Here is a 14,537-nt window from a genome sequence, read left to right as displayed (position 1 = left end):
CATCTGCTATTTAGAGACTAATGCTCGATCGAAGCATAATTAATCCTTAGTTATGAGGAAACACAAAGCAGCTAACCAACAGTAAGAAACCTCATCTTCACTACCAGCTGCAACAGTTTCAGCTGGTTATGTTCTCACCCAGTGAGCAGCGATGGAAGGTAATCAAGTACAATTTTGAGGAACTTGTACTTCTCTTGGGTATTTCCATTTTCTGCTACTTCTTACACTCTATACTTACTACTTTCCCCTTTTATCTATGCATGTCTGAACATGATATATTTTACTCAAGTATGACTTTTGGGCACTTTTGACAACACTGCTCCAGAGTCTGTGTGTCATCATGGCAAAATGTGGTGTTGGAGACACCTGATGTAGCGGGAACCACAGAAGCAGTTTTGAGTATTTTGTGTACACACAGATTTCCTAACTGTGCAAGATGCAGTCACAAAACTTTACAGGTGTGTAGTTGAGATCAAAATGAGGGCCGACTTTGAAGATGAGCATGGTCTGAGCAAGGGGGCCAAAATTAGGTGGGTGCCATCACACAAACTTTACGACCCCTGACCAACATTTGTTCCGATGCGGTCATGAAACTTGGGTGCAGCTGAGATAAAGTTGACGTCTGATCACTACTCATGAGTCAGATAGTGATGGGGATTTTGAACGCAGTACACACAGATAGCGGTATAAAGGGGGAATAGTCCACATAATGAAAGTCATAAGTTGTGTTTTTATTTTAAAATACAGACCATTTAAAGTACAGATCTTAACATAGGAAGAAATATCTTGTGTAATGTAGAACAGTACATAAAAACAACATCAAGGCAAACACTTTTACATCAATAATTACAGTTAGCATGTTCCACATCCTGCATTTCATGTTGAAATTATGCAGAGGTCACTGCACCCACATCACGGTGCAGGTAGCTCACTCACAGAGCTCTTTAATACTCCTACAGGTTTAATGACACATCAACCTGTAATACACTCTACCTCAGGGAGTTAAATAAAGTCAGTCTGACAAATACATCATCAGATGCTTCATTTTCTGGTCTTCTTCTTTGATTTCTCAGCATCGTCATGGGCCTTCCTCTTGGCAGCCAGCTTGTTAGCCTGTAAAAAGGAGAATGAATAGAGTTCAGAGGTCAGTGAACTCTGGGGGTTCATCGCCGGGCTTCAATGTAACTCTACACACAGCGGCTACACAATACTGTTGAACATTCTCAGGCCGAGATAAGATGCCTGAACCCGAATATAAAAGGATCCTATGTTAAAGAATGCATGAATGTTATCTGCACACACTGCTGCACTAACAGTCTTATCTACCCATGGATCCATAATCAATCAATAACAAAACGGAACATACCTCTCGGACTTTTCTCTTCTTTCCGAACATGATTTTGTCGTAGAGGTACTTCTCTTTTTTCTTCATCATCATGATGGCGAGACGCTTCTCCTCTGCTTGCTCCTCCTGGTCCAGGCGTGTTTTGTCTTCCACCTTCATTTTGCCAGGTGTCACTTTGACTTGCAGAGACTAAAAAAGATGAGATACGAGTTGAGAAGGATTCTACATGTTCGTAGGAACAGGAAAAGACAGAAAAAGGGTTGAAAACTCTCATACCTTGCCCTGGGATCTTTGCTTCTCCATCTTTTTAAGATTCGTCTCTTCTGCCTTTTCCTCGTCGTCGTCGTCTTCCTCTTCGTTGTCATCATCTTCCTCCTCTTCCTCATCTTCACCCTCCTCCTCCTCCTCATCTTCCTCTTCTTCCTCATCCTCCTGTTCTTGGGCTTTGACAAGAATAAAACATGTTAATGATTTGTCCATAGTCTCTGGATTTACATAGCCTATAGAAAGTTATAACGACTTGCGTAATCAAGTCGTGAGACAAATACATCAACATCCAAATTATAAATTAAAATGATAAAAAAGGTGAAAGGTGGTCCACTGTATGAAAGATGAGACGTCAGAGATATTGAGAGGTTTGTACCAGGTTTTTCTCCTCGTTGTAAGGCCATTATCTTCAGTTTTTCGGGTGGCACATAGTCTCCGTCCTTCTCCTCCACAAATGGAGAGAGGTGGGGGGGCAGAGTCACTCCGAGGAAGTAGTCCTCCACAGGCAGGAGGATTTTGGCATTGACACAATCATACACCCACTGGGGCTGGATGTAGTACCTGAAAAACAATAAGCATCGTAGTTAAAGCTATGAAAAAAACCTCTTATGAGCCCTGTTCTGATATAAATAATCAGCACCGCTTGTTTTTTCTTCTGCTAAATGTATTTGTGAGGGAGTTTGTCAGCATGATGGAAGTGATGCGACTCTTTAAAAATGCAGAGCGGGATAAAGAAAGAGGGCATCATGTCAAACATGATGAAGAACAGGGTTGTTTTAAGGCGAGACAGAGAGCGATGACTCTGAAAGGAAGCATTGTGGACTTGTGGTAATGTAAAAGGAGAGAGGAGCACAAACAAACAGCACAGACTTCCTGAATACAGCATTCAGAAATGCACTGTACATCCAATTGGTATAAAAGGGTGCATTCTACATGCCTGAAAGGCAAGAAAAAGTTGAATACAATGAAAACCAAACATTTCTTTACCTGTTGATGTGCTGTTTGTCGATGCTGGGTCTGTCTACGATTTGATGTGTGATGGTCTCATCTGTCATATCGTATGTGCTGCCAATACACACAGATTTGTCCCAGGACACCTCGCCACCAAAACACCTGGAAGACACAAAACAGAGAATGGATTTAAGTTTATAATTGTTCGTTTCTTTATTTCTGCTTGTCCTGTGACTTTCACTGCAGCGGCTCTCACTCACCTGATGACAAAAGCCAGCGACTCTCTGGGCGCTTCTCTGTTGAGGAAGAATTTGAGACCGTGGAACAGTTTTTTCTGAGCCTCAAGTACTTTTTCTTCCTTCTCCCTCGTCTCCATCTTTTCCATGTCCTCCTGACGAAAAAAGCATCAAGGAAAACATTTATTGATATTTTTGTACAGGTTTTGTATAACCCTCATGAATGATGGGCCACAAGAAAGCATGGCACTTTTAAATTCAAATGTCCTCTGTAATTTGACCTCCACAACAGCAGGTGGAGCTATGAATCACTTTCAACACAACAGGTGGTTGAGCCATGGCAGAGCAGACTGACCAGCTGATAAAAAGGTTTCTGGGTTCCTGAAAAAGTCTGGGGTGAAACAGGGCCAATAGATGAGAACCTCAAACCAGTTGGACAAAACAAGCCTCCCATGGTGAGAAACATGTTGCCCCTAGCAACCAAACATGAAGCTGCAATCCCCCAGTCTCACACCTCAGAAATGGCTCTACTCCTCTAGGTAGAAGATATGCGACCTCTCACCTCTGCCCTCAGAGACCAATTAGGCTATCAACTGTTGTTTTTCTGCATGCATAGATGACATTTCTAAATATATTGTCGATTTATAATGCTGCCAGCATTGCATGCAACTGTTTGTCCTGTCCTGCTGTCTCACCCTTTGTACACAGACATAATTTCGGCTCTGTTACTATGTCTGTTGCTACCTCTCCTACCGGATCGGTGGCAGAAAAACAAATGTTTGTACCTTTTACAGAAAGGCAATATTCCAGTTTTGAACAGTCTCTTTAAATTTATCTCATAATACCAGTATTTTATATTCAGTGTATTCAAGGACAGTGTGTGAAATTTGGTTTTCTTACCCCTTCAGTAGGAAACTGGTCGAGCTCAGCCTCCTCCTCCTCTGCAGAAGAAACCACCCGCGCCAGACTGGCACTCAGAGCTGACAGTTTCTGCACAGCCAAAAACCACAGGATTAGATCAACAATCCCTGACAACCCTTTCCCAATAACACAAGTTTACATAATATCTCTGATAAAACCCCAGAAGGATATGTGGCACACTACATATTAATATCTTATCCATTAAAAAAAAAAGGGGTATAAGATCTATGGCGTGTACCATTTTTACACTCTAATGAATGCATTTTTCCTTTGCTACTAACAATTACGCCTTTTTGTCTGTAGAAACACTACTTTGCATCAGGTTTAATGGATGTCCCATCTTATTCAGGAACAGAATCAAACCACCAGATCCATTAAAACAAGGCACAGTTCAGACAGTCAGTGCATTGAGACAGCAGGGATGCACTTGTCTGTCAATAAACTAACCAATTAAATTAATAAATATCAGACCTGTGTGCTGTTGTACAGTATGCATGACGGCACACAATAGAAACATGTAAATGCCAGACAGCAAGTATAATGCACACTCGGGTCTGGTCGGTGAGGCCTATTGTTTAGGGCAGCTATGGCTGCAGGGATTGAGTTTTTCCCAAAGTGAGCCGTTCTGCACGTCAGTAATCTGCACATACGCCGCGAGGGCAGTGGGGTGAGGTGGGGTGGGCGTGTGATGTCCTGTTCTATTGAAGATTTTAATATGTGTAATGGCCATATTTTTAAACTCTGTATGTTATCCTGACAGCTGTGTTGGTTATGCGTGTAAGTTTGTCATTATTTTTTATAGCATGGTAAATAAGCAGGTGGAACAATACAGGAGGATGGGCTGGATAATTATATGGTACAACAGCAGCAATATTCGCACTACGGTGGCCAAACAACATGTGCAAGCTCACGCACCTGGTTTATTAATTTTTATTGGACTCGAACATGGTAATTCCACTGTTTACTACCTGATGATTGTTGAAACAGGTTAATACTTTTAGTATGATTTCTTGACACGGTGCTTTTTTAGGCCTGAATTGTCTCAAGTCTGTACATGGACTTAAATTTTCAAGGACTGACCAGAAATTCACATTTGTTAACTGGTTTATGTTAACATAGATTATAACCCTCATTCACAGAGTATTAATGTCCTTATAAGAAAAACATCAGAGTCATATACAGCATGTCTTGAATCAGAGCTAAAACTAAAACTGTTTGATTAGATACCATTAGAGGTAAGAGTGAGTGATTTAACCGAATCATTTAAAATGCTTCAAGATGAAGAACCTCACCTCTAAGTAGCTTTCTGAATTCATGGCGTAGTCTTCCTCATCCTCTTCCTTCAGCTCTGTCTCTGATTTACTGTCCAGCTGCAAAATAATAAAGATATTAACAGAGTACAGGTGTGCAAACACATGACCAAACAGCCATAAATACATATTGCAATCAAGCAGCATCACTGTTTATAACTCCATATCACCACACCTGGAATCTTACCAAATCTGTCACAATAACAGTTTTAAAAACTTTAAAATACATTCATTTTGGGAAAATGTAAGATTTTGGTTTATAATACAACATAGCCATCTGAAACATCATGATGAATGTGATGCAACCATCACTATAAAACTGTAAAACTGAGTCCAGTATACCTTTGGTGGGTAGAGCAGGTTGAGGGAATGGTAGAGTCTGAAGTTGACGAACCCCAGCAGAGTGGTGTACATTTCTGTGAAAGTTGCCATTACTCTGTAGTCGACATCTGTTGGGTGCTAAAAGAGCAAAACACAGAATTTAACTCAGTCTAACTAATGGTAAAATTAATAACATGAGTGCATACATTTATAGTGATTTATAATCCCTGGAACACACAAACAGCTCTGGGCAGTCAGTGAACTAATCTCAACAGTCATTTACGCACAAAAACCCCCAAAAAACATCACATTACAATGGCTCAATATGCTGACAGAGCTGTGTCAGCCTTCAGTGTAATTCCATAATGCTGAAAAAGTGACTGCTTGTTATTAGTCTAATCACTGTGGACTGCATTTCATCATTCACTTACATCATGAGAGAACTGATATGGCACCAGCCATGTAATGAGCTGCCCCATCGCCTCAGCTTGGTAATATATTCCCTTGATGGAGATGAAAACCTAGAAAGGATCATATAAGGGTCATTACTGAATGAACTCAAGACATATCAATATACCCTCCGACCACCATTTTATTTATACGTCAAACATAGTTGTGGTATAGTGTAAACGGTCACCTTTCTGAGACCACGAGATGCAATGACAAAGTTCATCCACTCCACAGTGAGGCGTCTGCACAGCTGGATCGTCTGAACGTGACATTTTCCTGTACGGGCGAAGGTAGAGAAGAGGAAGCACATGCAGAGGGCATCGTCGATATCACGGAGGGCATCGATGAAGGAGGGGTACCTGCCATAACAAAACAATACCAGTTAGGCGATGCAACTGAGTTTGTAAATACTCTGAAAGCTCCAAAAACCCTTTATAAAATGCATTTCCCTCAATTCTCAGTGATTTCTTTTGACACTCTAGTTTGACTTGACATGGCGAAAGTCAGTTAAGCTCAACAATGCCCTCCTATGTCGAGTGTGGAGAATAACACTGTCTCACCTTTCTTTGATGATGTGGTCCAATTTATAGGTGGGCTTGTTCTCCTTAAGTCTCTCCACAGCAGACCACTCTGTTTTTCCATAAGCCCTCTTCAGTTTGCGTACAAATACCTGTAAACATAAAACATTGACATTTAGGCAGTGTTCATCTTTTAAAACCATTACTGCAGAAAATATCAAATGACATTTACAAAAGGCAAAAAGCAAACCATTTTCAATCAAGAATGATATTCAGACAGACTCATTTGTATTTGGTTAAAACGTAGACAAAATATGCTTGTGATACCTTGTAGTCTCTGAACTTGCCAACGATCGGCTCATGCAGCAGAAAGCGGATGTCTTTGAGCAGGTAGAAGGTCCTCGCGGCGGTGGAGCCCTTGTTAACCTTCTTCTTGTGTTTGGGCTCATGAGGGTAGATTCCTTTTAGGATGCACAGTCGTCTGAAAATCAGAGAGATATCAGAGTTATTTATATGTCCACCCTGACATAGGTGGGATCAGTGTTGTATAAAGTACCCAAAAGTGATACCTGATTAAAGTTTAGATGTTGTGTTAAATTGAAAGTCACATATGTACATGTACTTATGTATGAAACCTTAAACTACACATGTATTTAAGCATATGTATATACTGTATACTACGGGTCATCTGAGTGTCCACCTGGCCAGTTATCTGATCCGATATTCAGCATTTTTTCGTAATCAGTGTTTGTTTTTTAATCCCACTGCAGATAAATTAATTTAAAAAATGGCTGCTTAAGCTCTGATGCAGCATGCAATCTGCAAAGTAACAACTAAAGTAATCAAATGGATGCATTGGAGTAAAAAGTACAATATTTGCCTCCAATGTGTAGTGGAAGTATAAAGGAACAGAAAATGGAAATAATCAAGTAAAGCAAAAAAAGTAGTTCAAAATCAGTACAGTACTTGAGTAAATGTACTTAGTTACATTTCATTACTGGGTGGGATTAACAAAATCTTGGGAACACAACTCAGTATAATGTAACACAATTCACCAGCATCAAATACAGCTCCTAAGTGACCATACACAACAGTTTCAACAATGACTGGACATTACAACCTTCACTAAAGTAGCATACATTACTCAAGTGTTGCATAAATTGTCACCCGAGTGTATATTTATTTAAAATCACATAACAACTGTATCCACATGGCACAATCCTGTTACAAGCACCGTGGCAGCATTACCTGAAATCCGGGAGGCTGAGCGATAACTTCTTGCGAGCTTTGTTTCTGGTGATGTAGTTGGTGGCAGAGCCCCTCTCATACTGAAAAACAAAGACAGACGAGCACACCACACTGTCAGCAACAATACGACTTCAATCCACATTCAGGTTAAGTCGCTTTTTCGACCTCAAACACGCCGATTTCAGAAAAAACAAACTTCAGCTAGCTCCGTTAGCTAACTAGCTAACCGTGTTGCTATAAGAGTTAACGTGTCTCAGCCTGACATCGACTCGACGTCAGCTCTTACCTTCTTCTTTTGAAGACCCCCCATTTACAAATTATATGTGATCCTCCGCGCAAGTTCAGGAAAAATGTAATTATCTACAAATTAAGCTGTTAACAGGCGAACTCAACGCTCGCAGCCGACTCCAGCAGCAGATGCACGTGTCGTTTGACATGCGCAGAGGAGGCGGTGCTAGCAGTGATCAGGACCCAGACGAGGGTTGACCGCGTGTCCGCCTGTACAAAAAGAAAGCAAACAAACAAGAAGCCTACAGTCTTACTTTAGCTTTTTCTTGTACATCAGTGCACACACACACATCAGTTTTTAGTATATCTTATTAAGTTTGACATGCTTTATGTGCCCACCATCTGTTACATTCAGTTTGTCTGAACCAGTGCCTTCATTTTTATTTTATGTAATTGCATTATTTAAAATGAAAATACAGCAAATCTAGGGACAATATGGTCAGTGTATCTTTTGGTCATGCAATTTTCTTTGCAGATAAGGGTATTAGAATAATAATAAAAAAAATGTTGATTTTCATTTCAAAATACAAAACACACAGTTGAAATACAAGGGTTTTTTCTTTCCCATGGCCTAAATGGATGAGCAAATTTTAAGAAATGGTTTGATTCCACTTTTCTTTTTCATATGACAAAAAATGAAAACACTAGAGTGCCTGTCTTTTCATATCAGGAGACTGGATGTTGTAATTTAAAAGAGCGCCATGTGTAGGACTGTGCTGACCTACTCTTGTATGATTTTACACATGGCAAACACGGCCTGTCATCCACACAATTAATAATTTTTGATGTATTCCTGTTCAATATGATCCTGAATAACCAGGACAAAGGAAAAACGCCTCGTATTTAAATTAGAATTTGTTTATTTAAAACAAAACAAAGATATTGAAACACTTTTTGTTTAGCTATATCCGTTTCTGAAAAGAAAATTGAATGACCAAAAGATACACCGACCCAAGAGAATCAAAATATTTCCAGTGTTTTCAGAAAAAAGCGCAGCCTTAATGTTTAAAAATGTCTACAAAGTGAGTTGACACCCCAAAGCTGTACAATCATCAGAATAAACTGACATAAAATAAAATGCATGATTCAACCACATCTGAGCCCCACCCCCTTCTCTTCTACCCCTCTCTCGGGCTGGTGTCAGGGATGCTCGAGCGAGATGCAGATTGGAGCTGAGCAGGAGCAGAGGGTTAGAAAAAACAGTGGGACAGATACGAAGAGACAGAAAAACAGAAAAACAGGATTTTGCGAGGACATCTGCGGATATGTGTGAAGGATCTCAGTTCGTCATGGGTCTACGTGACTTTGTAAAGGAGTATTTTCTTAGTTTCTGGGACTATGAGACACCAAAAGTGATGGTGGTTAAAAACAAAACGCTTGGCGTCATATACAGAGGCGTGCAGTTTCTTGTGATAACCTATTTCATCTGGTAAGCTCATATTTGTGTACTTGCATGCCCACTGTATGTGGTAAAAGGGACAATCTATGACACTGAAAGGCTTTGGTATCGTCACTTTGTTTATTTTTCTAGCTATTTTGTTATCAGATGTATCATGTGTTAGTTTAAAGCTTCTTTTAACAATTACAGTGAGGTATTTATTGTTATTTTGCCAGATGCAATATGTTTTTGTGTGCAAAAGGATGTACAAACATAAAAAATGCACTGCGGCTTTAAATCCTCAAACCCATAAATTGCGGTTTTGTGGAGAGGAAATGCTTCTCATTTGCACTTAACTGGAGACAAATAAACAGCATAATTGATGGAAAGACATTGATGTCAAGACTTATGGTTGAGTGTCTGTCCATTATTAGGCATGTAACCTGAACTGAGGAGAGCAGTTTTTTTACAGGCTTTGAAGATCTTATTCTTCTAATATTCATATTGTTTCAAATCTTAAACTATTTCTTAGATTAGATGTATCGAGCTTTATGATGGAAGTGCATCATCTTTTCTTCTTCTCTCAGCTTCAGCAAAAAGGAATGAACAGATTCAGGGTAATCTGATGCCTCCAATTCAAATTGACGTCATGACACAAAATGTGATATTGGGTCTGTCTGTTCTATCAACCCGAAGGTATGTCTTCATAAGTCAGAAAGCCTACCAAGAGAGTGAAACTCGTCCAGAGAGCTCCGTTTACACACTCATGAAGGGCACAGCGGCTCATGGAGATGAAATCTTGGACACTGTGGAGTACGCTCGACCATCAGAGGTGAGTCCAGAACAAATGCTGCAATAACATTAAGGATGTTTCACCTCCTACAATCTGACAGCATCGTTATGTAACCCGGACGGACTAATAGCATTTCTGTTGCATTTTCCTCACAGGGCGGTGATGTGATTAGTACAATATTGAGACGAGAAGTTACGTATGATCAGAGGCAAGGAACCTGCGCTGAGGTGAGAGGTCATCCGAAGCTTTGCAGACACATAAACACCTGTTTTCTCTCATGACTGAACATCTGTCTTATTTCACTTCAGCATTTCAAAGTCGCCAATGCCAACTGTACAAAAGACTCTGACTGCGTCAAAGGAGAGGTTGACTTTGATGGCCATGGTACTGTTTTTATTCCTCACAAAGTCTTTCTTCAAGCTTGTTTGGTTTGTATTTCGTCACACTTTCTATCCATTTTTTTTTTGCAGGCAGAAGAACGGGCAGATGTGTTCAGTACTACAACCACACCTTCAAAACCTGTGAGATCCAAACCTGGTGTCCTATTGAGGAGTACGCTGTAGTACGGTAAGGTAGATGATAAATAACTCTCTGCCATGTTGGTTGGTCAAGTTCAAGTCAGGTTTAAATATCCTAACCCACAGACAAAATAAGAAAAACAGAGACAAAGACAGAGTTCCACATCTGGGATATAAAACCTACAGATATGATACAAATAAAAAACAGGTCACAGTTGATTAACTAACTGGTCAGACGTGTATAATATTTCAGTATCAGTACAGTCAGTCAAATATCTTTACATCAGACAGGCATGGTGGGTGTTTGGATAAAGCTTGATTGGTATCAACTACGGATGTAAATCGCAAGTTTCATCACAATACAATATTATATCGATTCTTTGGACAACGATACGATATTTGCTGATATCACAGTCTGTCATGATACAATTTCGATTCGATTCGATACAGGGCCTGCGATCGATATCAGATGACATTGGAAGATTATAGAATCAATTGACCATTTGACCACTTGTCGCATCACTGAACACTGGTAATATCAATGTCTTGATGTAATTTGCTTGTTTTCACATCTGTTTCTTGTTCCTTTTATATGAAAAATGTATATTGTTTGTCTTAAGTCTTTGATTTTTCCTTCATGTGAAACTTTCTATGCTGGTGTCTTGGCAAGGACTGGAGACAACTGTCAAACCGTGGGCAAAAAAATGTATTGACAGTGATTTCATATCAGAAAAAAAGATTGCATACCATAAATCAGTGGGTCTCAACCTGCGATCCCTGAGTACAAGATACATCTGAGTGGTTGTGAGTTTAATGAAAAGGATATCAGAAAATTGTATTTATTTTTCTTTAGAATCAGTGTTGAATTGGCCATCATGCAACCCGTGACAGAGGGTTAAACGCAGACACAACAACAGTTGTAATGAAAGAGTAACAACAGGGCCAACGAGGGCATTTGGAGAGTCGACAGAAGACGTCTGTTACTGTTTTCTTGGTCTGAAACCAACTGACGGAGGCAGAACACAACTGCTCTGATTATTTGGTGTCTTCAACAGAGAGCCAGCATTAGTGGAGGCCATCAACTTCACAGTGTTCATCAGAAACTCCATCCACTTCCCCAAATTTAAAGCGCTGAGGTAGAGTCCCTACACACAAACACACACACACACACACACACTGAAGCCAGTGCTTTTGGACATCAGGAGATGAGATTAAGAGGAGCTCCTGTTCTTGTCTTTGGCAGGGGAAACATCAAAGATGCTTCAAACAAGCGTGACATGCAAAAATATCTCAATAAGTGTCATTACCACGAGGATAAAGAGCCGTACTGTCCAAACTTCCGCCTGGGCTACATCGCACATCACGCGAGGGAGAATTTCACTGAGCTCTGCAGGACTGTGAGTATGAGATCTACACTGCAACGTGTGCTAATGTTTCAATTCATGATGATTTCTGATTTATATTCATACTTTCACTGAAGTAGACAAACTACTTTTCACTTTTCAGGGAGGAGTTATAGGAGTTTTCATCAACTGGAAGTGTAACCTGGACATTGATCCTTCAAACTGTAAACCGACATATGCCTTCCGTCGTCTTGATCTCCGAAAGGATCAGGCCAACTCTGGTTATTATTACAGGTGAGCTCCAACACCTGACACTGATGTTTTTTGTTCAGTATTTGAATGTTTGTGTTTTTCAATCTGGCGTGTTACCTGCCCTCATGATTTCTGTATAATTGTCCAGGTTTGCCAAATATTACAGAAAGGATGGGATAGAGTCTCGGACACTTATCAAAGCCTATGGCATCCGTCTGGACGTCATAGTTCACGGACATGTGAGTGCATTCTCCGTCATCACTACACTTCACTTTCAGCTCACTCTGGTGACTGTTATTATTTTATTTGCATTTTGTTTTTCAGGCTGGTAAATTCAGCCCCATCCCGACCATCATCAGCACAGTGACTGCTATGACTTCTGTTGGGATTGTGAGTAATTACAACATTCCTGTCTTATCTTGAGACTTTGAAGCGGCAGATATCGCTTTTTCCCCACCACAAAACTGTTTTTCTTTCTTTACATTTCAACCCTCCAGTGCACCATTATCTGCGACTGGATCATGCTGACGTTTATTGACAAGAATGAAGTCTACAGTGAGAGAAAGTTTGATGAAGTGAGTAAATGGCATCATTTATTCAACATCAACACATATGGTCCTTTTTTAAAAGATGTTTTTTTGTTTTATACCGTAAAAAAGATCTCGAAAGGTAAAAAGGGTCAAAGTCCACACCAACGGAAGCTCCTCTCTCCCACAGAAAACACTGCTCCTGAAATGCCTCGTCAGTAGTCCCGCCTTTAATTCAGCGACTTCGTGACATCACATATTTGCATAATTGTTACGTAGCAGCTAGTTCGGCACGTGAGAATTAATTTAGCGAAGCTGCCTTGTCGTTATTAGCGGTGCTGGCTCAGACGTGTGTGAGCTGACCAATCAGAGGAGACTGGGTATTCAGAAGGAGGAGCCTTAAAGAGACAGGAGCTAAAACAGAGCGTTTTTTTTTTAGCACTAAAGCTTGTAAACCTATTCTAGTAATAACCTTAAATAAAATTATGAACCTGAAAATTAGCACAATGTGTCCTCAGGTTTTTATATCTCACAAAGAAAAGCTAATGAGCTGATTTCCAAACATTCTCAATAATGTATTTCAAAGCATATCTACAGATGTGTTTAAGCACATAATTTAGCTCTATGTAAGAATTTGTAGCAATTTACATTAATCGTGTTGGCCCATGTGAGCAGATTGTAACATGACATGAAAAATGAGACCTTCCTCATCTCTCTCAGTTACAAGCCTGTGGACGATTTTGTTGAAGTTGTTTGATGCAGCTGGATTGTGGATTTCATTGTGAGGGAGTCAGATCAGATTTTCTGCAACAGTCCAAAGGATGTGACTTCGTGCACATTCTTGAGTGCCTCGTCTCAGTGCCTCTCTCCGCTCTGCTGACAGGGAGCAACAGCAGCTAACGTTAGTTTAGAAATGAAATAAACATAAACGACCAGCTTCCAGCACAACACAGAAGATCAACAGAGCCCCTTGAATGGATCATGCTGTTGTGTCTTTTTAAGGAAAAGCTTTTACTGGCCAATCCAAATGTGTTTTTATTTAGGCCTTTTTCACAAAGTAGAATTAAAGACGGCTGAATGCAGTTTAGCTGCTTTGGTTTCAGGGCTCACTGTCACACTGTCAGGGCTTACTGGGACACGCTTATTTGTACTGCACCTTTCAACAACAAATACATTCAAAGAGCTTTATGTGACGGCATTAAGAAGACAACCAGAAGACAATATAATAAGAGACAAAAAAGGATATGAAAAGAGTAGAATAAACCCCACCAGTCTGTTTCTCTGTGCCCCAAATGACTAAACCACTCTGTGCTGTGTCTTTATTGTCTCTGCAGAATGATTTTATATCAAGTTTAAACACATTCAGTGGCTGTTGTGCATGCCGGCTCACTAACTGAAGGATATCTGTCCTCTGCAGGTTATCAAGGAGCCCAAGGTGCCCATGTCCACAGAGCTCAGCTACATCAACAGCTTCGGCTCAAACCACTCAGACCTGTCAGAAGGCGTACCGCTGTGACGTCACCACAGTTGCCTCAGTCTTCGCTGGCCAAGAGTGTGGACTGTCCTCCGTCAGCTGGCTGTGGCAACGACGGGAACTCTGAGGGCCTCCTCAGGTTGTCTGTTATGGACTGCCAGCGGTCACTACGCTGTTTTTATATCGTCTCAAACCTTGATGGACCCCGACTGTACAATCTCTCACTCGACGTGACTTCAGAACACACTTAGAAAATGTGTTTATTGTGTCAGTTTCACAGCAGAAACATATTTGAGTAATGAAAAAGATTACAAACCATACAATCAATGCCCATTCTGTCAATGTATTGTAATAAATATCCTCTATTAACTCAAGTTTCTGACATGAACATTACCAC

At 40.4% G+C, this 14,537-nt stretch overlaps 2 protein-coding genes across 2 annotated transcripts; one reads left to right on the top strand and one right to left on the bottom strand.

The window, feature by feature from the left end:
• Positions 1-710: 710 nt before the first annotated feature.
• On the bottom strand, positions 711-8,006 carry pes (pescadillo). The gene is made up of 15 exons (XM_073466898.1): positions 7,854-8,006; positions 7,568-7,647; positions 6,647-6,800; positions 6,362-6,471; positions 5,989-6,160; positions 5,783-5,872; positions 5,373-5,489; positions 5,013-5,090; positions 3,700-3,789; positions 2,824-2,954; positions 2,600-2,725; positions 1,989-2,173; positions 1,622-1,788; positions 1,367-1,534; positions 711-1,113 (listed from the first exon to the last, which is right to left on the bottom strand). The coding sequence occupies exons 1-15, from the start codon at positions 7,875-7,877 to the stop codon at positions 1,042-1,044; spliced, it is 1,764 nt and encodes a 587-aa protein (XP_073322999.1). The 5' UTR covers positions 7,878-8,006; the 3' UTR covers positions 711-1,041.
• Positions 8,007-9,120: 1,114 nt separating this feature from the next.
• p2rx2 (purinergic receptor P2X, ligand-gated ion channel, 2) lies at positions 9,121-14,182 on the top strand. Its single transcript, XM_073467008.1, has 12 exons — positions 9,121-9,284; positions 9,930-10,065; positions 10,182-10,253; positions 10,335-10,410; positions 10,497-10,593; positions 11,600-11,680; positions 11,788-11,941; positions 12,051-12,181; positions 12,288-12,378; positions 12,464-12,529; positions 12,637-12,714; positions 14,084-14,182. The coding sequence occupies exons 1-12, from the start codon at positions 9,121-9,123 to the stop codon at positions 14,180-14,182; spliced, it is 1,245 nt and encodes a 414-aa protein (XP_073323109.1).
• Positions 14,183-14,537: the final 355 nt, after the last annotated feature.

The sequence above is a fragment of the Pagrus major genome, chromosome 5 (genome assembly GCF_040436345.1).
Source record: "Pagrus major chromosome 5, Pma_NU_1.0".
Classification (NCBI taxonomy): Eukaryota; Metazoa; Chordata; class Actinopteri; order Spariformes; family Sparidae; genus Pagrus; species Pagrus major.
Note: the sequence above shows the minus strand (reverse complement) of the source record. Positions and strands in the feature narration are given on the sequence as shown.